Genomic DNA, 24,374 nt, shown 5'->3' with positions numbered 1-24,374 from the left:
AGAGATTGGGGGCTTTCCTCCCATCTGGGGGCAGGATGGTCCACAAAGCAGGGGCAGAGATACTTTAGCCACTTCTTTAATTTGCTATGCCTTATGAAGTACTGGAAGGGATCTGTTGCATGCATCTGGGTGGACTTTTATTGCTAGCACCAAACCACTTAGAATCAAGTAGCTAGTTTTGTTTCCTCCACCCACATTATTATTTCAAGTCCCTCTTTTCCCATGTCTTCATTCATCCCATGCCAATAAAAGGAAAATAGGAAAGCCTTGAAAACAAACAAACAAACTGGAGGCTGCTGCTTTCAGTGTTGTTTTGTCTTCCTCAGAGACATTTTACATAAAAGTGAAAGGAGTAGTCCAACTACCCCATTTGAACTTGGTTTGTTTTCTGCACACACAATTCAATGGGGGATAGGACAACTGTCAGTGAGAGGAGATCTTTTTTTATATAGAAAAATCAGACATTTTAATTTTCATTCTTAAATTGTTGCTGTGGGGAACCTAGGATGACGAAGGAGTATTATGTTTGTTCACCGCCTTGAGTTATTCAATAATAATGAAGGGGGAAAAGTCATAAAGGGAGAATAAAAAAAAACACCTTAAATTATTTTTAGAGGTGTAAGGTGTCATTGACATCACATCTACAGGACTGTCTTTAAAGTAACTTTAAAGTAAAGAGTGTATATTTGAGAGAAAAGGGATTTTTTCCACTGCTGATTTTTCGTTCTCCATTCCTGATTTGATGTAAAGCAATTGCAGCATAAAATTTGCAGTGCTTGTTTCCAACCCCTAAATATTTTCACTTTCATTGATAGATGGTGTTTTAATTTATGAGTGTATTACTTTTCATAGCAAAATGATTTGATTTTTTTTTCTGGATTTGTTCCCATCCCATTTTAGCAAATCACTAGACATAGGGAAAGCATCCACTGATTGGAGCACTGCCAATGGTGGGACTGAATTAATGGACTTTTGCCATTCCTTCTACACTAGGGTAGAAATAGCCCAGAGCAAAGGGAGGCATCTGTTTATTGGATTTATATGTCTCTCCAATTCAAAACTTTCTAGGCTGGACTTTCTCTTAAAACATTTACCAGACTCATTGGATGTGAGATAAGACTGACATTGCTTGTCCAAACAAAGTTGTCCAAGGTAAAGTTAATACTGTATAGCATTGACTTGAGAAAAGCTAACAACCACAGCCAGATATTTCCATATTATTACAATATTACATTTATTACTCTTACCTACTGAACACTGCAGGATAAGAGTGGGGAGAGCCAAAATGACAAAACAGAGCCTTGTTAATTCTACTTCCTCCTCTCTGGATAAGATTCTTAAATATGCTAGTTTGGAATGATGGCCTGTCATGAGTATCCATGCCTGTTTCTTAATCAAAGCCCTCCCGAAAGTTGAAAGCCAAAATCTGGAAAAGTCTGTGGAGTTTTTCATTTGAAAAATATATTAAGGAAAGCTTTACATAAGTAAAGCAAAGTTGGTTGATTGACTTGTGTTTATATTTCTTTGATTTGAAGGCTGTTCCTGAGTCAAATCATAGAGCAGGAGCAAAAATAAAATTACAGTACAAAGTTTAAATATTTTTGAGAGGAATCATCCAGTCATATTCATGATTGTGGCCCACTGTATTTTGCCTGACATTTGTAATCTGGGCCCCATATTTTAAATTGAAGTGCTTTTGGTAAAAAGCAGCACAGCTGATCAATTGTCTGGAAACTAGTAGTAACTGTGAGAGGGATCTTGGAGTCTTAGTGGACAACCATTTAAATATGAGCCAGCAGTGTGCAGCAGCTGCCAAAAAAGCCAACACAGTTCTAGGCTACATAAACAGAGGGATAGAATGAAGATCACGTGAAGTGTTAATACTACTTTATAATGCCTTGGTAAGGCCACACTTGGAATACTGCATTCAGTTTTGGTCGCCACAATGTAGAAAACATGTGCAGAGAAGAGCAACAAAGATGATTAGGGGACTGGAGACTAAAACACATGAAGAACAGTTGCAGGAACTGAGTATGTCTAGTTTAATGAAAAGAAGGACTAGAGATGACATGATAGCAGTGTTCCAATATATAAGGGGTTGCCACAAAGAAGAGGGAGTCAAACTATTCTCCACAGCACCTGAGGGTAGAACAAGAAACAATGGGTGGAAACTAATCAAGGAGAGAAGCAACTTAGAACTGAGGAGAAATTTCCTGACAGTTAAAACAATTAATCAGTGGAACAGCTTGCCTCCAGAAGTTGTGAATGCCCAACACTGGAAGTCTTTAAGATGATGTTGGATAGCCATTTGTCTGAAACCATATAGGGTTTCCTCCCTAGACAGGGAGTTGGACTAGAAGACCTCCAAGATCCCTTTCAACTCTGCTATTGTATTGTAATCCCTACAACATATTTCATGGAATTGGGTATGATTGTTTGAGAAAAGAAAACCAAGAGGCTCTTATGGGTGATATAGTTAAAATACTTTTTCTTATAGACTTGTAGGGAGAGAGGGAGGAAGAGGGAGAGAAAATGGGGAGACAGCTATCAGGTACAAAACCTTAAAATCCTTTTATGTATGTCCAGATTCTACTTTGACACGTTGATCTGTATTCCCCAACCCACTGCTCATTTTTTAATTTTAAAATGTCCCGAATCTTCCCAACCCTAGCAAAAGGAGATAAACGGAAGGGTGAGAACACCAGTCTGGTGCAGGGAGGCCTCCAACTTCGCTTTGGAATTAAATTCATTGCAAAGCCGGCCTCTTTGAAGAGGGCGGCTGATTGGGTGGCCAAACTCTCCTCTCCCACCAAGCCGGCGAGGAGCGGGAGGACGACAGCCGGGGCGGCAGCGCCGTCAGACACCCAATGAGGGCTTGCCCTGCGGGCACGCATAATACAGGCGTGTGTGACAAGGAGCGGCGGGCGGACGGACCGGCGGCTGCCTGGCAAGCGAGTCCACGGACGCTGATGTCAACATCTCTGAGTCTAGGTAGGTGCTTCGCGAGCGCCCGTGGATAGGAATCCCGGCTCTGCACCGGAGCAAGTTGTGAAGTTTCTTTGGTTCCCTCGCTTCCTTTGAGAAAGCGAGAGAGCATCTTTCTCTCCCAAGAGCGGCACCTGTTGCTGCGGGGTAGGCAGGCTGCTTGGCTCCAGAGCGAAGCCGGTCAGCTTTTAGCTCCGATTGGGGAAGGGGAAAAGGAAACCTTCCTCCTGGCTGAGCTGCAAGCGCCTCGCAACAGTCACTGTAGGAGTCGGGGAGACCGGCGCCCACGACGCTTAGCGGAGCCCACTGCGGTGGAAATGGCGTGCGTGCGCGCGCGAAACGGACCTCTTGCCGCTGTTTTCAGGGGCAGCTCGTTTATCAAGAATAGCAAGGCTAGAAAAGACGGCCAGAGACCTCTCCTTTCCCTTCTCTCCCCCAGGCTTGCCCCACCGAAGCCCCTTCTTCTTTCCCGCCAAAACCGCCTCCTTTTTATACCTCCTCTCCTCTCCCCGCCTCCCCCTCTTTTGTCCTACGGGCGCGCCACTCTCCGGGGCTCTGGCGGACCTCCGGCGTCCGTCTTTGCCCCAGTCTCAACCCACCCACCCACCTGCGGCCACCCGCTGATCCCGGGACTTCAGGTCCGCAGCTCCAGCTGACTTTCCCCCAAGGCCTGTGCACTGCCGCTGGCGACAGCGGCGGCAGCCAGAGCTCCGGACTTGCACGTCCTGCCGCCGGCGACAGCGAAGGCCATCTGAGTCCGAATTTGCACCCGCTGCACCTGCATAGCTGCTGCCGCTGCAGCTCAACCCCCCCCTCCACGCAACACACACTACATTCCTACCATTGCTCTCAGGTGAAGTGCGTAGGGAGGGACCTCCCTGCATCAAACATGAGATTTTTATGGGCTGAGGAGGATGTCTTCCAATTTTGCCGTTTCTCTCTTGTAACGCTACTGCGTTACCTAATTCTTAGCATACTAGAGTAACCAGTTAGGAGCTGCACAGCACCTGCTCAGGCAACGTAAAAGCGTTGTGGCTATTTATCAAAACTTGGATTATAAGTGATCATATTGCTAATAACCTGTCATTGCATCATCCTGATAAATGGTACTTCAGTTGCCTTCCTCTTGCAATTTGCTACATGTTCCTTGTGACATAATCTATCCTCAAATAAAGAGGAAAAGGGAGAAAACAAGTACCACATGTATATACCAATAGTGGAACAATAAACTCTGAACCTTATTCACTGCATATATTCAAATGTTTCTATTCTCCCTAAGACTTCAACTCCTTGTCATAGATGCAGTATTATACTTTGAAGGCTAAGAAGCATATAACTTATTAGATGTGAAAGCTGTAATGTGTGTATTATGTCACATTAGATAGAGCTTGTCTCTTTGAATGAACAAACTAAAAGTGTAAGAACATTAGGTTTTGTTGTAATTTCATTCATGATTTCATTCAAACTAAATTTGAATTTCACCTAAATGAAAGTCGGGATCTGCAGCCCAGTTTTTTTTACTCTGCAATGCATGCAACTTAATTCAATGATACTATCTAATTTATGTTTACAGGATCATATTCTTAACTGCTTAATTTTGTTTTGGTCATGTTATGCTAAACTTTGATAGATGTTTCCCACAAAGAAACATTATATATTAAGTTCTGAGCATACATACATATCATGCATACTTAAGCATTACTAAAATTGCTTATAAATATTATTCAAGAGGTTATTACTAGGTCATGAGGAAGACAAGTTATAAATTTATTCTTTTATTCTTGATAAAGAAATGTATTATTTACCTGACTGTAAGTTTGAACCAAGTTTTTATTAGAGTATTTTCACAACCTGATCAATAGCTCAGATAACACTCAGATGAATATTAATTTGGATTTATTGAAATAAAATGGGAAAAAATGAAGTATGGAAAATACTTTAAAGCAAAAATTCTTATGTAGAGAAATGGATTGTTAATAAGCAGTTGTAAATTCAACTATACAAAAGTTAAATATCAGATTTCTATTGAGATTGGAAAGAAATTGATAAAATAAATCATTAAGCTTTTATATGCACTTTTAATTAAAAATGCAGACAACATGAAGCTTTTTGTTTCACTGTTTAATAACAAAAGCACACAGATACAATTTTAATTTGCAGCTGAAAAAATAAAGGAGGTAGTGTAATTAAGGAAAACTGTTCCATTCCTGGAAGTAAGTCTAACTGAACTTAATGAGTCTAACTTTTGAATAGACATATAGCCTTGTTGCAAATGTTTAATGTGAACTGTATTATACCTGAATTTAGGAACATATTTCCCTCCATCTAAATTGTTTAAGATTAATCATTTGGAAATATGGGATCCTATATCATTTAGTTGATTTTTAGATTATCATCAACTTCAGGAAGAAAAATGTTAATATGTAACTTTTTTCAAAGCACAAATCAAATATATGTAAACTATACGAATATCATGTTACATAAAACTGACTACCTTGATGAATAGTTAAATATTAGGAAAGCACCCATAAATGATGTTGATGGAATTCTTTATTTCTTAAGATTTTGACAAAGATAGAATTTTGATATGTTTGGAAAAGTTTAATATGAATTTGGATAATATATGTGACACTTCTCCTCAGTATCCATTATACAAATATCATTTAATAGAATATACAGTATGTTGATTTGTATATATATTTTAGGCAGAAGCAATAATGTTCTTCTACAAAGAACAGTTTGTTAAACTTGTCTTCAAATTTATATATTTGGAATTGTCTACATTGAACTATGTTTTATATATATAGAAACCGAAAACAATCAGAAATTATTCTCGGGTATGTATCAAACAACTGATTTATGATATTAATATATATTAATTCTGGCTTGGGCTAAAGAGAAAAATTCTTCTCTCATTGAGTACATTGGCTCAATATAATGAATGTATTTCATTGTTAAATTTAACTTGACTGCTAGAAAATTATTTTACATTACAGTATGTATTATGTATGCCCAATTTTGCTTGGGGAAATGGCTTCTGAGATTGGTTTAAATAAATGTCTTTGTTGAATTACAACTGTTACTTCTATAAAAAAAAGATCTGTCAGATCAGAATAACTATAAAATAAGGTGTGTAATAAGCAATTTTACTATAATCAAAGATTTATGTATATGCATTACAATAAGAAAAATTTATACAAGTAGCCTTATTCTTTGAATCTTTGAAACAAGAAATTTTGAATAATGGAAATTCTCATTGTTTAAATTGCATTCATTGAAAATAATTTGCAGAATATGAAGGCTTAAAAGATTCAGGGCTCATTTAAACATGATTGGAATAATGCTAAACATGTCACAGTTGCTTCTAAACAAAAGTGGAGGAAAAGCACATTTTGGAATATTGGCATTTCATCCAACTCTTGAAAATTGCTTTGAGTTTCAGAGCATCTGTAAGTTTATGCATGAAAATATTTCTTCAAAAAATAATTCCCCATATGCAGTATATATTAACACAGTAATATAGAACAGGTTCAGGTTAGATCAGGTTCCTAATGTATTGTTGGGAGTATTTTTCTTCAACTGCTATCACAAAGCTAAAGTATGTTAAGGTTTGAAAAAGTTATGCTCCATCAATACTAATCAGATTTTGCTAATTTATGACTGATGTCTCATTTGACCCATGAATTGCTCTTCTTTCTCCTTGCAGCAATCCAAAGTTACTCCGGGCTGCTCAGAGCTTTAGTGGAGATTTAACATGGCCTTAATTCAGCCATCTGTTACAGATTTGGCAGACCAAAGTGATCTGAAGCAGTGGTCAGAACTTTAGAGATTTCTCACATGTTTGGAAGTTAGGGAAATCTTTTGAATCATTCTTTGCCGGACAATAATGTAGAACATGAAGAAAAAAGAGAATAATTCCCATGAAGTTGAGGCCTCACCGTCTGCCTTCAGCAGTCCTGAAAGGCAATTAGCATTTCAACCAGCCAATTTAGTTACATGCAATAAAGTACTTGGGCCTGTAATTTGCTTTCCTCAGCTTGGTGCTGTTGAGAACTAGACCTTGTGTAATCCTCTCAAAGTACCTTTATTTCCTGCATGGTTATTGTTGCTAGCCTTAAATAATTAATCAACAAAGAGGTTTCCTTGTCTTGAACTCCAGGGGTGCCATGAGGCAGGAGAAGCAAAGTAGTTGGCTAATAAGAGAATGATTATAATGATTAAATAGTAGTTATTAAATTGTGGACTAGATTACAAGGTTTAGTAAGGCACTAAAAAACATCAGTGATAGGAAGGTGGATATTTTCCAATAACATTTCAAGCCTATATTTTCTTCAATAGGCTGCAATGCACAATGCAAGCACATTGCGGTTAAAAATCAAAATGAACAAATGAGGCAGTACAATTAGTAAAAATGAATGGAAAATGAAAAAATGTGATTGTATCCTAAGAAAGTCAGCAAGTTCAAAACCTTCACTTTTTAAAACATAATTGAATGATCAAATATAATTTGAATACATTTCTGTGAAATACATTAAGTTTAGAACTCCTGAATGCAACTCCTAGCATTTGATTATACTTGCATAATTGCATTGTACTTGATAATGAGCTATGGCACTTAGCAAACATTTAATACGTGTTTATTATAGAACTGGTTAATGAAACCTCTGAAAACAAACAAGCTCAAAGACTCCAGATTTAATATGAATTGTGATTCATATTATGCTTATTCATTTGAAAGAATTAATTAACAAGGTTAATTCTTCTGTTAGGTAAATAGTTCTAGTCATGTCTTGAATAATGGAATGAAATATTATAAAATCATTGCACATAGAATTTTAGGGGTGGGGCACTGTTAGCTACTTGTGGTCTTTCCTATAGCTGGTAAATTCAGCAACTGGAAGGTTTCCTCCATTTTAGTAACATGCTAGGGAGAATCAGCATTCTGCTCTGTTTATTTCATGTAGCATACCATAGCAGACCTTGCTTCTTTACGAACAACCTTAGGAATCCTGAAATGAGTACATATTTTAAATCAGTTAATGGCTTTGGATATTTATAAATTAATTTTGTTTGAAATAATATATCTTTCATCATAAACACCTACAGCATGCAGTCCATCTCAGCATAGTTCTTGGTGTTTCATTTTAGAAGCTACTGTAGAGTCGAATATGCCTCTACCATGAGATACAATCATTGTCTTCTGTTGCAAGCAAATAAATTGAAATTATGACAGAATAGCAGCAGTGATCAACTATGCTACTTTTTAATCTTGCAATATTACCTGATAAATGACTGATTCTTGGAGCATCAGTTACTTAGAAAGTTACTGATGGCTTCCTGGGAAGAGTGTGTTAAATTTCTGATAGAAAAATGATAATAATAAAACTGGAAATTATAACACTGTCTTTCTAAAGTTAACAAGAGAAAATTATTTTATATAACTTGCCAGCTTTTATATATTTTCATGTATATAAATCCTAACATTCTGGAGATATTATTTCAGCTACCTTCAGCAATTGACATAATACACAAATTGTTTGAAATTGCTTCATACAATGTATCCTATTGAAAATGTAGAATTTATGCTCTAGTGTCTATAACCAAATATGGTATATACATTGGTTAAAACTGTAAACTACAAGTGCTCCTTTATGTATGTTTTAATGTGTGAAAATAACAAAGAATAACATGGAATCCTAAAGACTAGAAAATGTATTAACCTATAAAATTTTATGAGAAATTTAAATTGATTGTGGTCAATAAGGGCTGATGTAATAACTGTTGCCTATATATACAGTTGTAAAAGAACAAAACAGCTACATACATAAATCTTATCCTGCTGTAATGATATATAACACAGAGTTGAGAGACAGGACAAAGATATGATGCCTCGTGAGTGGTCAGATAAGACAGGGCATAACCTGGAGCTGCACAGTGGGTGGAGAAAGAGGTCAGAAGAGACCCTCCCTAGCTTTTTAGGCTGTAAAGGAGATGGCTGGAGAGTTGTACTTTTAGGCTTGCAAGATTTCTACAATAAAGTAGAATTAGCTCATATTTCCTGTGTGGTTTACCTGGGAAGGGTGACATCTGCCAAAGTAAATGATGGAAATATCAAAAATTGGAATCACTGAGTTCAACAACAGATTTTATTTTTTAAAAATTGGACTACTTGTTGAATGGTTTAATAGCATAGAAAGTTAAAGGTGCAAAACATTCTCTTCCAGAAGCCCTGTAGATTTTACAGGAGGCATTGAACTTTGCTTATGGGTAACAGACTTTCAAGGCATTTTGGAGTTGTCTAGATCTAATTTTTAGGACATTATCCATAATTGGAATAATTTTATGAAATATTGGTTTAATATATTTTGCCATTTTTCATATATATATATATATATATATATATATATATATATATATATATATATATATATATATATATATGTATGAGGGAGAGAAATATTAATATATGACATACATATGCATATGTAAACATCACAAATAAAATATAATAAGGAAGATTTTTTGTTAACTGAATAATTGATGTCATGGTTATTAGTCTCTTGTTGCACAGCAGTAACTTTATAGTTTTAGTAAGATAATAGAATTCAAGTACTGTAACTCTAAACGTAGTTACCTTGCTCTACAAGGATTGTGTTTTCAGGTTTATTTTAGCAAGGTATTTAGTATGGGAAGAAACTTGCTTCATCTAAGGTAACTTCTGAAGTTAAAAGGTCAGCCACCTTAGTTCTTTAAAGATCAATTACTACATTGCAAATTGATTTTTCTCATACTTTACAAGGATAGCATTTTATGTTCAAAAGGCAAGGTTTTAACTTCAATTAATAATTTCAAAATTATAAATAAGATAGATTTAATTTCAACAAAAGTTATCACTTTAATTCTTTTTATGCTACCTGTCTTGGTTATTCCTTACTGAATTTTAAATTGTTAAGATAATGATTAATATTAGTATTAATTTATATTATCTTCCTGGAAAATATTAGAAATGAGAATCTTCTTTGCTGACATGCTATTGTTATTTGTTTCTGATTGCAACAAAACTACAAACCATAAACTTACATACAGTCAGCCATTTTTATCAACCTATTGAGTTTTTCCCAAGGACTGATAGTTGTTGTTTGATGGTGTTAAAGGTATTATCACAAGATGTAAGCTGCTTCAAATATTTTTTTTGTTATTGTTGTTGCTTTTTGCACAATCAGCCAGGTATTTAGATTGGATTTGCCATTTTTATCTCCCGGTACTTAGGATAGGCAGATATTTCATGGTGTTTAAAGGTATTGTTGCAGGATGTAAGTTGTTTCAAGTAAAACTGCCTTTTGCAATTTACTGATGGTGATTTTTGTCAATGCAGATGGTGTTCAAGTGACTTTCCAGATATTGTGATGTGTACCCAAGATGCCTATTTCTATTAGATACCTACTATCTGTTGTCTAGTTTTCTTTTTTATTGTCCTGATTCTGCCAAGACAACTGTTCAGATTTTCTTTCTTATCAAAAGTTCTTAAGTCTGAAGTATTATGTGACAGGTGCTTGTCTGTTTGAATTCTGAAGTCTCAAAGCCCTTTATCTTTTTTCATTTTCTATTAATATAGCCTTTATTGTCACTGTACAAAATAAGTACAACGAAATTGGTTACTTTATATTACTTTGTCTGTTTCGTGATCTTACCAGTTCTTGCTTGCAGGTAAATTGTATTTCTTGCTGATATTCCACTGCAACATTATTGCTAGTTTGTCGTGCTGTTATTTGTAGTCAGTCTGTATGTTTTTATTATATGCAACAAAATGTAAAATTACATTTGCTACATCTGATATTGGCCTGATATTGAACGTGGATATTGTAATATATCGGTATAGTACATGTGTGGATCCAAGTGATGTGACCTTTTGTGATTGACAGATGAAAATACATAATAAAACAAGCCCATCATTCATGTTATACATGCAAAATAATGAAATTGATAATCAATCAAACCAATTTCTGGGTAATCCAGTAAATAAGGGAGAGTGAATAATGGACATGAATAATGCATAATTGTCCTACAAGACAATTTAATGGCTGAGAAAATAATTCCATTTGTGATAATTTGAGTACATGGAATATACATGTTGATCCAACTAATAACTACTAGAGGAAATCCATATTCAACAAAACTTGTTTCAAAAATTTCCATTAAACATATCAAAATCCTTTCTCCATGTCTAACAAAACTATGTAATAATATTAATCAAAGTAAAATCCTTAGCAAAATAGATGTCCAATACATCTGTATAATATTCAGAATGACTATGATAATACATGCAGTACATTTAATTAAACATTCTCTCTCTTACAGACACACATACACATCAGTGACGTGCGGTGAGCTTTATGGCTGGTGAGGCAAAGCCCTGGCGCGGCTTTCCAAAACCCCAATGAAGCCCCGCCGCTGTGTCCGCCATACAGGCAGGATGCATCCCGCTCTATAGTGGACACAGTGCTGGGGCTTCGGCGGGGCTTTCCGAAAGAGCAGCTCTCCGAACGCGGCATAAGCCATGGCCAGGGCAGAGGGGAAAGCGGCGGCAGTGGAGGAAGCAGCAGCCGATGAAGTTCCTGGGCCTTCCCCACCAGCCAGAGGGCCCCCTCCTCCTCCTCCAGGGGGCCACCGGGACCTTCTCTAGCCCATGCCCGGAGGGCCCCGCTGCCACCAGGAAGCCGCCCGCCCGCCCAGGAAGCCCCTTCGGCCAGCCGGGGGAAATGCCACGGGCCTCCGGGGAGGGGGGAGCGGGGCACTGACCTGCCTGCTGGCATCCAGGGTGGTGAAGAGGAGCCTGTAGGCGGGGCAACTGAGGTTCATCCAGCCAAAGCGCGCACCGTCTGTGGGCAGCAGGTTCTCCAGGGCTGGCCGGCTCTCCTGGAGCACTGCCAGCCCCGCCACCACCAGCGCCAGCGCCAGTGCCCCAGCCAGCACCAGATGCAGCACCATCACCCGGCCCGACCGGCGGCTCAGCAAGACGGGAGGCGCTCCGCCCGGGCTCCCCTCGCCTCGCCTGCTCACTGCCATCTGCCCACCGCCCAGCAGGGAAGGCACCGCAAAGGATGGGCGGGCGGGTGGAGCGAGGCCTGGAGCCTCCGCCCCCTCAAGATGACCTCCACCCAGCTGGCCTTGGAGTTGTGGGTCCCGCGCTCTGTCCGCCCACCCGCAGCAGAGCCTCTGCAGCTAGGAAGGGCTGCATGGGCCCTGTGGGGGAAGAGCCACCCTCCCCCACCCTCCCACCACGGCCCTTCCGGGCCCAAAGCCCCCATCCACCTTGGACCTCATGGGGGAGACAGACAGGCAGGAGGCCCGCAGAATCTTTTCTTCTTCCCCCCCCACAAGGCTGCTGCCAAGGAGGACCCCCCCCCGCGGCCCTCCCTTTGCACCGCGGCCTTCTTTGCATCGCGGGACCCAGGTCTGGAGCAAAGGCGCTTGGTGGCTCCCATGATGCAAAGTGCCCCGCCGGACAATTATTTGGAATACATTCTAACATCTTATCATTTTCCATAGCCATAGCTGTATGAATACTTTGAGAATCTTTCTCTGCAAATATTAATTTAAACTAAAATAGATATTGATATATAAAAAAACTTGTAAAACAAATATTTCAGTACAAATTTAAATGTATATTAAATGTTAGCTAGTTTAAGATATTGCAGGTTAATGGGGAAATAAGAGACCTCTAAGTCTTCTGATGGTTCTGCTCTTGGCGGCTCCCGCGATGCAAAGTGGAGAGTTGAACTTGCTCACATAGGCACGTTTTACAAGTAAGGCTCCTGCTGCTAGATTGCGCAGTCGCTCAAGTGCAAGGCATGATTCACTGCTCCCAGATCAGGAGGCGGGAGAATCAGTGCCTCCTTTGCATATGAAATTTTTCGCTTTTTAACCCTTGCTTAACTTTTAAAAGGTGAAAAATTCCTTATGCAAAGGAGGCCCCTAGTTCTCTAGCCTCCTCCTATAGTTAACACTAAGCAGACTCCAAGCCACTGTGACTTGGAGTCTGGTACCAATTACCTTGGCTTTAATTATTTTTTAAAAATTCTTTAAAATTCTTTCCTTTTCCTGAGGAGACTGGTGAGGCCCCGCCTTCCCTGCCTCTAGTGACTGCACGTCCCTGACAATGTTCCCTCTAATTTTTTTTCAGGGTGAGCGGAAAAGTATTGTGTTTCAGCGGCACAGTTTCATGCCTGAGCACCTAAGAGAGCAACAGTTTGAACTTCTGTCTCGTCTGCTGGACATTTGCGCAACATTCCAAGCGCCAAGCACCAATTGTGAGCGAGGTTTCAGCCTGATGAATGCCAGGCATGAAAATGTGCTACTAAAACACTATACTTTTCCGCTCACCCTGAAAAAAAAAAGACTTCTGCTCAGCTTTTAGATCATTAGACTGGCTAGAGAGAGACATGGCACCAACAGGTCCTGGGTCCTGGCATTTTGCAGGCAACCTGTCCTCTCACATTCCTTTGGAATGCAACCCATCACATTTGAATTAGATTTTGCCAATTATCCTATTAAAAGATAATCCTATTATTCTAAAATATGACTAACTCGATATTAAAAATGTAAATATTTAATGCTGATAAATAATAGCAGTAATTGTTATTTAGTATGATGAAAAGCAGTATTGATATATCAATATATCTATCAAAATTGACAATAAACACTAAAATAACAATACAAATATATAATGTGGAATATAAATGTAATAAATATAATATATAAATGCAACATAAATGTAATAAAATAATTTATCATGAAACTCTCCCCCTTTAAAGTAATAAGATCAATTAAATAGTCTAGCAAGTTTGGACAATATGCTATATGTTATGTTACTTAAGAATATATATGCCTCAGAATCAGATACAACATCCACATCATTTCCAACTGAGTCAATAAAATGATATGCCATGCCAAAACTATTTTAAATAAAGATATGAAATTAATCAAGTATTGCATTTATTTTTCAAAATGAATGTAGAATTTTTTTTATTATTTAAGTTTTGTACCCTATCTTTTCTAACTAACGTTAACTTTAAAAACATGTTACATCAGACTACAATACAAGTAATTAAATGAAGACTAAAATAAGTGTTTTGACATATTGAGCTTTTTATATTTCTTTCTAATATTGCTTCCTTAGTTGAGAACTTCTTCCTCAGCTTACTTACGCATTAACTGTTTGTTGCTTTTATGGCTTATTCATTCACTGCTCCATCTTCAGTTTTTTTCACAGGGGGCAGGGCTTCCTTCCTTCCTTCCTTCCACTCCTTTGGCCACCAATTTTGATCCAATTCTCTCTCTCTCTCTCTCTCTCTCTCTCTCTCTCACACACACACACACACACACACACACACACACACACACACGTGTTCTTTGGGGGGGGGTTGAATTACTCCGCCTCACTGCGCAAAGTCGGCTCAGCATGTGTTCGGCCCCTGCTTACGCCGAATCAAATCTGCAGCCGGCGGGACCATTTCAAAGCCGCCAGTCCTCTTGCTCCTTCTCCTTCACCGGCAAAGTAGTGGCGGTGGTGCCTCCCCCTCCGCTCGGAGCACCTCAGCTGGGCTCTGGGTTATCCCTGCCATCGCCTCCACCTCCGCCGCTTTCCTACTAGCTCCCGCGGCCTCAAAAGCACGGCAGAGGAGGAAGGGGGAGGGATAACACGGGGGCCAGCTCAGGTGCTCCGCGTGGAGAGAGAGGCACCACTGCCACGGGCGGCTCATCAAAACAAGTCTGGGGAGGTCCTTTGCAGGCGGCCAGTTCTAGCCGCCTGCAAAGGACTTCCCCACGTTTGCTTTGGTAGAAAGCTCTGCGCGGCAGTTAGAAATCTCTGCGCGGGGGTTTCTAGCCACGTGCGCGGCTGCGCAGGCGCGCACCTTAGAGGGAACAGTGGTCCCTGATACACATACATCTTCTGACTCCATTACTTCAGATAACTGAAATAAGTTGTTAGCAAGTAAGCAAAATTGCTATACTTTTTATAGACTTGATTTTCCACTAGCCCACCTTTGACTAGCCCACCTTTGAGAAAAAGACATAACTCTTAAGGGAGAATGTAAGATTAAGTTTAAAAATTAACTCCCTCCCCCATTTTACTTTTGCCTTCTTTTGTTTCAGGGATGCCCTCTGTCTGTTCACTAGTTATACTTCTTTTATCACTAATCAGTTTGATTTCTGGAGAAACAGAAGTAAAGTTTACAGGACAAACAGAATTTGTAGTGAATGAAACAACTACAACCGTTATACGTCTTGTTATTGAAAGAATAGGAGACCCAGTGAATGTCACAGCAATAGTATCGGTAAGAAATGTTTCCAATCTAATTGCTCTAATAGCAAATATTTATGTGGTTTCCTTTCTGAAGTGGAATTTTTTACTTAGGGGCAATATGTCAGCCATAAAGATGTTTGTTTTAAGAGTGTCATAAGGTGCAAATAAGCAGAAATAAGATATATTTGTTTTTAATTTCTGGATTGTGTATGGTATGTATTGCAGATTCATGGTGAAAATACAGGTGACTTTTTTGACACATATGCAGCAGCATATATATCCCAGGCAGAAACAAATCGAACCGTTTTCATTTCTGTGTGTGATGATGATATTCCAGAGGCTGATGAAACATTTATATTTTATTTGACATTACAGGTAGGCATTACTTTTTCTACATATATACATACGTACGTACGTACGTATGTACGTACGTACGTACGTACATACATACATACATACATACATACGCGCACAAATGGTATACACACATATAGTATATACTGTATGTATATGTTTGTGTGTATTGATATATTTTTTCTAATTTTGGTTTATTTTCTGCCATTGTGTACTAGCTGTTCTTTATTATCTCAACCATTCTCTTTAATGGGGGGGGGCTCAATTTTCTTGAGAAGTAATTTTAGGGAAAGTTACACTGAAATAAGGGTCTTGTATCTTCCTTAGTTACAAAGGGAGTCCACCTATCCTTCATTGTTACAATGTCTCTCCAGCAATCTGCAGCCATATTAGCTTCTTATCTTCAATTTAATATTTAGGAAATTAAAAGTCTTTATGAAGAAAAGGAAGGATGCACAGACAGGGAATTTGTGAAGTAAGGGACAAAAATGCAACATAAAACAAGAACATTGAGAGTACAGTGTCACTTGCCACCTCAGATCAGTAAAGCTTCAGAATACTGGGAAAAGATGTGGTTTCTTTGAAGAGGTGCAGATGGGCGCTAGATTCCCTCCCTCCCTTCTATTTTTGAGTAGAATCCAAAGCATTGTTGTAGTAATCACCTCCCAATCAAATCCTCTTATAAGTTTTATTTGAAATAATTTTTGGTTCTGATTCCCCTTTTTAAATTGTTTGTTTTAAAAAAAGAACATTTAAAATTTGACCTTCCTTAATTTCGCACTGACCTATAAAATTTTATAGCAACAATCTCATTCAATTTCTGAATTGGATAGAAAAAGAAAATTGAACCCTGATCGCTTTGCAACCATCTCTTTACTTTCCTTGTATATTTATCAAAAACCTGATATAGATTTATCTATCTGAGATGACAAAATACAGACGTCTATAATAACTTTCAAATAAGAGTATTTGATTTTCAATTCAGAAAACCCATTCAAAAATATTGAGGACTTTTTTTATTCATTTATTATTATTTAATAAATTTGTTTGCTGCCCATCTCACCATGAGGTGATTTTTACTTTGTTTTGTTATTCTGACCTCTAGCATTATAAGATTCAGGTCACTGCATATAGATTACTAGTTAGTATGAGGTAATTACTTAATGAACTTCATTATTATATAATATGCACTTTTTTCGTTTAAAGTAAAATTGCTCAATGAAATAAATTATTGTTTTAAATATAATCTGTGGTCTCTCTCTATATTTTTTAGTCATAGCTGAAAAATGATTTATTTCAGTAGTGTTTCACACAAAAGCTGTTCAGGTTCTTGAGGGAGGAAAGGAATGCATATTTCTCATCTAGCATCTTATTGCTATGGTATCATTAACTATGATTAATGATTGTCAAAGTTTGAGTCAAACACTTTTTTGTTTAACCAGACTGAGTCTATAGGATTTGAGTTCCATGAAAGGTGCTTTTACAGATTCCCCTCATTTGAGTACTTTCCCTGGAATGTGTCACAAACATTTGTTTGTTCTGTAAACACAGACATTAGTGAATAGAAGGAGGTTTTCGCCTGTTATATATATAGATAGTTTTGTTTACCCTTTTTTCTGTTTTGTCTGCCATGTTTTTTTAGAAGCCGCTTCAAGAAGTAAAGCTTGGATTGCCTAGAGCTGTAACTGTAACAATTTTATCAAATGACAATGCTTTTGGAATTATTTCTTTTGATATGGTATGTTTTCAATTACTGCTTCTGTTTACTTAAATTAGAATGATAAGAAAATATCTGGCAAAGAAAATGTGCTTGCTTATTATTTCAATGTATATCCTTTTCAAATAAAAAAAAATCATACTTAAGTTTATAAATAGAATATATAAATGGAATGTTGTAAGCTGCCCAGAGTCAGCTATGCGTGTCTCTGTAAATTTCTTTAATAAATAAATAATGTGTGAAATACTGCAAACTCATCAAGCAAAATCACATCAGTAAGAAATTAATAATAGCACCGACAGAACAGCAACAAAACAGAATAAAAGATAAACATCTATTTGAATGTTAAAAATTAACTGTAAGCAGCTTCATCAATATAGCATTCCAAAGTTATTAGCTGTCACACCAAACCCCCCACTCTTATTTCCCCTGTAAAAAATTCCTGATACTTTCATCTCAGAAAGGAGAAATTCTCTTAAAAATATTTTGAAAATTGACATCATAATGGACATTCAAAGTACTGCGGTTGATAGTTTATGCTCAAAGCTTAAATCATAGCTTAGCAATAAACGTCACATCTACTCAATCAAAAACAGGATGTTATTATTTGAAAGTTATTTGCATAAATGCATCCTTTCACTATTTAAATTAGCACTTTTTGGTTTTGGAATTTTAAGATTGGATGTTTACAGTTTTCTTCCAGCAACCATAAGTCTTTGTGGTTTCTTTATCCATGTATATATTATTACCTATATTATCACTTCAGAAATGAAATAGGGACAGTGTATGAATGTAATGATTAGCAAGACACCACAAGGTCAGAGTTAAATAAGTTGAAAATAGCTGTTCATTGAATTGGGGGGGGGGGAGGAATAAGAAACAGAAGATAATGCAGAAGATAAAGCATTTTCCCATTAGTGAATTGTTTCTTAATAAGTCTTATAAACTCTAGTACTACTCTACTCTTAAGGGTATGATTTAACATTAAATATATTATATTGTAAATATATAATTGATTTATTACATTTAATAAATCAATCAATAACATATATAAATAATAGAATACTAATTATTTGTAGCACATGTTTCAGTGGGTGAAAAAACCCCAATCATTAACAATACTGAAATCTTTGATATATTTGATTATAGAATCAATTTGAAAAACAGTATCTCATTATTAGATGAGTTCATAAGGTAAATTAATTTATCACTAGGAAGATGTACATGTGTAAAATAGCCCTTTGTATATTCCGTTCCCTAAATATTTCATTGATGCCTTATTTTTTTCTCTCCCTCCCTCTCCCTCTCCCCATCCCAATCTTCAATCTCATCTCTGAATTTTAGCCTGCCTTAATTACATTGACTGAGCCCAGAGGTGAAAATGAATCTGTGCCTTTTGCTTTAGTTAGAGAGAAGGGAACCTATGGTTCTGTCACTGTGTTCTATGAGGTAAGCATGCTGAAATATGTTTACCTTAAAAACATTATTTTGAATAAACCAAAAAGTTTGAATCATTGTGGTAAATGAATACGACACTTCTTAAATGAAGTAGAGCTTGCCATTTCCAGATATTCCTACTGGTACTTAGTATGACTATTTTTATTTTCAGTATAGTCGCCTGACCAGATCACTGTAATCAGATCATTATTAATATCTATCCTGTCCTGCTGATGTTGGGTTGTGAGGTCTTGGGAGTATTCAGCATAACCAGGAAATATTGCCCCTAAATTGTGTTATTGAAACAACAGAAAAATTTTATGGCAAGAATCAGGTTTTTTCAGGACCAGAAAACTTACTGAAAAAGACATATATTGATGTAATAATTTCACTTGTGATCTAACATGCCATGCTGAACTTGATAAACTTGATCTTTCAGCCAAAGCTACAGAGATTTTATAATGACCTTGTTAGGAGCTATAAAGTCTGACACACTAGTGATTTTAAATTCTGCTCCTTTTTTCTTCCAGTAAAGAGATGAACAGCTTTTAGAATTGGTAGATCAGTTCAAAGTCAGATTTTGCCATTTCCAGATATGGAATCTAATAACTCCTATTACATGAATAGGTATTTGGAGAAATCCTTCTTGGCTGTAGGCATGATACATTTCAGAATCATAAGAATTTTTAGGCAAATGCTAGAAACACATGTCACAAATTAGCTTTATTCTACAAAAGCATAAATAACCAGTTTTTGATACATCCTCATCAAATTTATATTAGCCTTTTGAAAAAAAAACCATTTATACCTCATAAACCCCATAAAAAGGACACATTCTAATTAAAACTCTTCCTTCTTGTATTTTGAGTTTATATGGTATTTGGCATGTATAGTATAGTATCCAATTCAAACTGCCTGCATGTATTAAATCCATCTCCTGATTCTTAATGTATTAGAAGAAGACTTACAGTACCATTTTTATTTTTGTTTTATACATGTGTTCTACAACAGTTGAAAGTGTACAAAACTGCTGTGGATGAATATGGATATTTTAAACTGCTGTACCTCCATTTCGAATAGCCATTTCCTAATTTTTTACAATAACTGTTATTGATGCAGTCCTCAGATTTCCTTCAGAAATTATTGTCCAAACATTTTGGAGATCTTGTTTTCTGAACATTTTAATTGTAGAAGTTAACAATATGTATTTTAATTGATATAACAACTCAGTATTTCTATTAAACATCTTCAGCTTTCTTCTTAGGTACAAGGTGGCCCAAATTCTCCTGAAGAAGATTTGAGTCCAGTGAAAGGAAATATAACTTTTACACCTGGCACAGCTGTCTTGATTTATAACTTATTTGTTCTTGATGACCAGGTAAAGATATATTTCAATTATATTTACCCATTTGATCAATTAATAAATTAACAAAAAGATAAAAGAAAAATGATTAGCGCAGTTAATCGTTTGGAAGGAAGTTAGTTTGCTTGCAAAGAGGTTACAGTCGTTCAGTTTTTTACCATCAAGCATTCCTTGTAATTCATGCTTCACATAGTTTTTGAATCTTCAAAGGAAATAGGTGGCTGAATTTAGTGCAAGAAAATAAAGCAAAAAAAAAACATTTAATAAATGTTCTAATCTATAAAGTACTAATTACATAAATCTGAATGAGAAATATAAATTATGCTTTAGTAATGTATATTTTACTTATTCTAGGTATCAGAAAATGATGAATTATACATTATATATTTGAGAAGTGTGGAAGGGGGAGCTGAAATTAATTCATCAAGAAACTCTGTTGAGATTATTATTAAAGCAAACGACAGTCCAGTGCGATTCACTCAGAGTATTTATATGGTACATGAAGAAGATGATATAATAGCAATCACAGTAGTTCGAGGAACAGATGATAGTGGAAATAGAATTGGACCAGATGAAAATCAAGTTTCCATATGCTACAGCATTGTAACTGGGAACTCTACACTACATGCACAGCTTAACTTAGACTTTCTAGATCTACAGCCAAATACAACTATTGTTTTCCCACCTCTGGTGCATGAATCTTATATTAAATTCAAAATCCTTGATGATGCCATACCAGAAATTGCTGAGACGTTTCATATCATGCTACTTAAAGACACTTTGCAAGGAGATGCCATTTTGAAAAATCCATCAATTGTCCAAGTTACCATTAAACCCAATGATAAACCATATGGAGTACTATCCATCAATAGCATCTTGTTTATTCAGACAGTTGTTATCAATGAAGATCAGATGCTGAGGTATTGTATTACTTTCTCATATTGATATCAGAACATATAATTTTGGTTTATAATTTAGCTAATTTTCTTAAATATTTTAATTAAATCATTGATACTGCTTCAGTATCAATGGTTTTTTTTAGGATTTTCTGGTTTTTCTTTTAAAATGCTGTTCTTATTTTAGTAAGACTATTTTAGACTGACTTTCATGAAAATGAATATTCACAGAAACACAAAAATGTCACATAAAAAACCAGGAAAATGGTTTAACAATTTTTAAAATTACAGTCTTTAATCATTCAGAAGGAATATTGAAGTCAGTGGCATCATAGTAAAGAAAACAGTCTCTACAAATAATAATATATAGAAGGTTTGTAAAGAGAACCTTTCTAGAACATCTTAAAACATGGTGAAAGTGGGATAGATTGATATTCTCCTTCTCTGTGTTTGGGTTCAATGCTATATAAGACTTTAAAGATAAAACAAAATACCTAAAAGATATTGATTTAGGCCAAGAAATAAACCAATTAGGGGTGTTGGGAAGGAGGAAATCAAGGTAGCTATTGAAATCATATTATCCCAAGTTATCAAGATAGCAACTGAATTCTGTGACCTGGACCTGCTCCTTTTTAACATTTGACACTTCCCACTGACTGTCAATCAAAGCAGTACAGTTTTATCAAGGTAAGTTTAATGAGATTCCATTTGCATCAGCTTCAAGAGAAAGTACACTTTCAATTCAATATATAAACCAGAAGTTTATCAAAGCATATCTAAATCTGGATCAGTTGGTGATGACACAATATGGAGATGACAAAATATGTATCACAATGTTGCAATGCAAACCATACTTGTGTGCAATGTTAGGATATAAGTACAAAAGAAGAGATTTCTGTCATGCAGTTCCAGTTCATAATTCATTATTTCTGGATCACTAGCTTTTTTATTGAATAGTTCTGCCTATCAGAAATAGTCATAAGTGAAAAGCTAAAAAAAATTAGGATCAAATACACAGAATGATTGAGAGGATTTTAAAGATTAATATTCAGTTGAAACCAGAACTTCTCCACCCAGGACTAATGGATTAACAGTTAGAAAAAAGCCATGGAACATTTTTTATATATGATAACTGCAGCAAGATGGAAAGATTGTCTACAACAGAGGAAGGTTTGGTGAAGATGATGGGGCTTCTCGGTGGCAATTTGATCAGAGAAAACACTATCTACATTTATCGGTGACTGGAAAACCCTTATAGTCTTTTTTCATTAAAAATGAATTCTGCTAATGATTTTATGATTAGACAAGGTAGATTGTGGTAAGGAGAATCATGATGTAATGTTAGAAAAGTTAAAATACAATTCACAGATCAAAAGCCACTTTTTAATATTTTTATATTTTTTCTTCTTTCATCTTTACTTTCTTTTTTACACTTTTTTATTTCTTCTTTTCTCTTTTTTCTTTCTTCTATTTAGTTTTATTAGTTCTTACTATTGTTATCAAAATTCTGAAAAGCAATTGTGTCTGCGCATTCATAGATGGAAAAATAGCTTAGAGCTTTGGTGATATAAATGGAATGGAATGAAACTGTGCAATGCTTTGTAAGAGGCTTTGGAAAATACAGAAGGGTGAAAATAACATCTATCTGAGACTCTGCCTTCATCTTCTAACATGTTCCAAAGCACCTCTTTTAAATCAAATCTGAAGTATTTTAGAGACCTATAACGGAGTCAGTACTGCAACTGGTACCAGTCAATGTTACACATAGAGTATTACTCTTATTAATTTTTTGTGCATCATGTAGGTATGAAGGCATCACTGTTGTAAGGAATGGTGGAACACATGGAAATATTTCAGTTTCCTGGATTATAACTCACAACAGCACTGATACTTCACCTGTGACAACAGATCTCACTCCAGACTCAGGGGTGTTACATTTTGCTCAAGGACAGTTATTGGCACCCCTCCATCTGAATATCATTGATGATGATGTCCCTGAAGAAGCAGAGCCATATTTGCTTCAAATTTTAGATCATACAATACAAGGAGGGGCAGAAGTGAGTGACCCAGCTGAGGTATGTCTGCATTTATTCTTCTGAAAAGCTGCAAGCACTGAGATGGTGTTTGGGCAAAATTAATACATAGAAAATAATGCTAAGATGTGTCCAAGAATAGCTATCTTATTTTTAATCTATAAAATGATATTTACTGGGATAATATTGTAAGGATTATGTTGTGTGCTTTCCTGTACTAGATCAATTTTGATCTTAAGAAAGAAATGCTTTCTACCATGAGAAAATCCCATTTTTGGAAACTTATAAAAAAATAATAGGGATAATAGAGTAGAATAAAATAGATGGGATGTTAAATTTTGATGTAAATTGCATAGGAATACTTAATGCTAAGGTAGATAATAGCTATTTCTCAATTGCTGCAAAAGTTTGCCTGCTTGCTAAAAAATTCTTGCTTTTAATAACGTGGTGTTAAGTGGTCTCTTAGATAATTTCTAAAAACCTTTGATTTGTGAGCACACTATTTAAGAGTACAATGATAAAATTATATCCTTAAGATTTACATTTAAAACCCTTCTTGGTGGTATGGCCACTTAGGTTGAATTGCTATTAGTAGCTCAGTTCTAGCCAGATGTTGGAATATGGGAAAGCTCTAGATTTATGTCAATGTCTCTCATGCACCTCCATATTAAATTATGAGTTAAAGTCAAGATAGCAAATATTGAGTTCTTAGATTTTATCATTAGATGGCTAAAAACATAAATTAGAATAATATCAATGATGAGAAAATATAATTGGGTTTGAATTAGAAATTTGCTTTTAACAAGAATTTTGTTTGCCCTTCTTGTAGCTTTTGTTCTACATTCAGGACAGTGATGATGTTTATGGTGTAATTCAGTTCTGTCCTTTGGAGAATCAGCAGATAGAAAGCAGCCCAGATGGACGCTTTTTGTCCCTTAGCTTTGCAAGGCAAAGGGGAACTGTGGGAGATGTGAAGCTCTTTTATATTATCATGTATATTCCTTCTGGACCTGTGGATCCTGAACGAGCTAAAGAAGGTGTTTTAAACACTTCCAGAAGAAGTATACTCTACTTTCCAGAAGGAAAACCTAATGACACCATTAAAGTACCAATAAGAAATGATGCATTTCTTCAAAATGGAGCCCATTTCTTAATACAGGTATATAAGTTATATGCATAAAAGTCTCAAATCATTTGTGATACATAATATTATGTCACAACTGTTCAATGAGATGTATCCAAGCAATCATTATTTTTTAAAACTCACCATAGTAATGAATAT

At 36.3% G+C, this 24,374-nt stretch overlaps 1 protein-coding gene across 1 annotated transcript in view; it reads left to right on the top strand.

The window, feature by feature from the left end:
• The first annotated feature begins 15,143 nt into the window (after positions 1–15,143).
• The window catches only part of ADGRV1 (adhesion G protein-coupled receptor V1), a 246,303-nt gene continuing 237,072 nt past the window's right edge, over positions 15,144–24,374 (top strand). The window contains exons 1-8 of the mRNA XM_032213599.1: positions 15,144–15,323; positions 15,518–15,667; positions 17,289–17,384; positions 18,708–18,812; positions 20,065–20,178; positions 20,518–21,083; positions 22,864–23,134; positions 23,922–24,251. Coding sequence (XP_032069490.1) covers positions 15,144–15,323; positions 15,518–15,667; positions 17,289–17,384; positions 18,708–18,812; positions 20,065–20,178; positions 20,518–21,083; positions 22,864–23,134; positions 23,922–24,251 — 1,812 coding nt within the window. The remainder of the gene's footprint in view (positions 15,324–15,517; positions 15,668–17,288; positions 17,385–18,707; positions 18,813–20,064; positions 20,179–20,517; positions 21,084–22,863; positions 23,135–23,921; positions 24,252–24,374) is intronic.

Source organism: Thamnophis elegans, chromosome 3, assembly GCF_009769535.1.
Source record: "Thamnophis elegans isolate rThaEle1 chromosome 3, rThaEle1.pri, whole genome shotgun sequence".
NCBI lineage: Eukaryota > Metazoa > Chordata > Lepidosauria > Squamata > Colubridae > Thamnophis > Thamnophis elegans.
The sequence above is the reverse complement of the archived record's forward strand: the minus strand, read 5'-3'. Positions and strand labels throughout refer to the sequence as shown.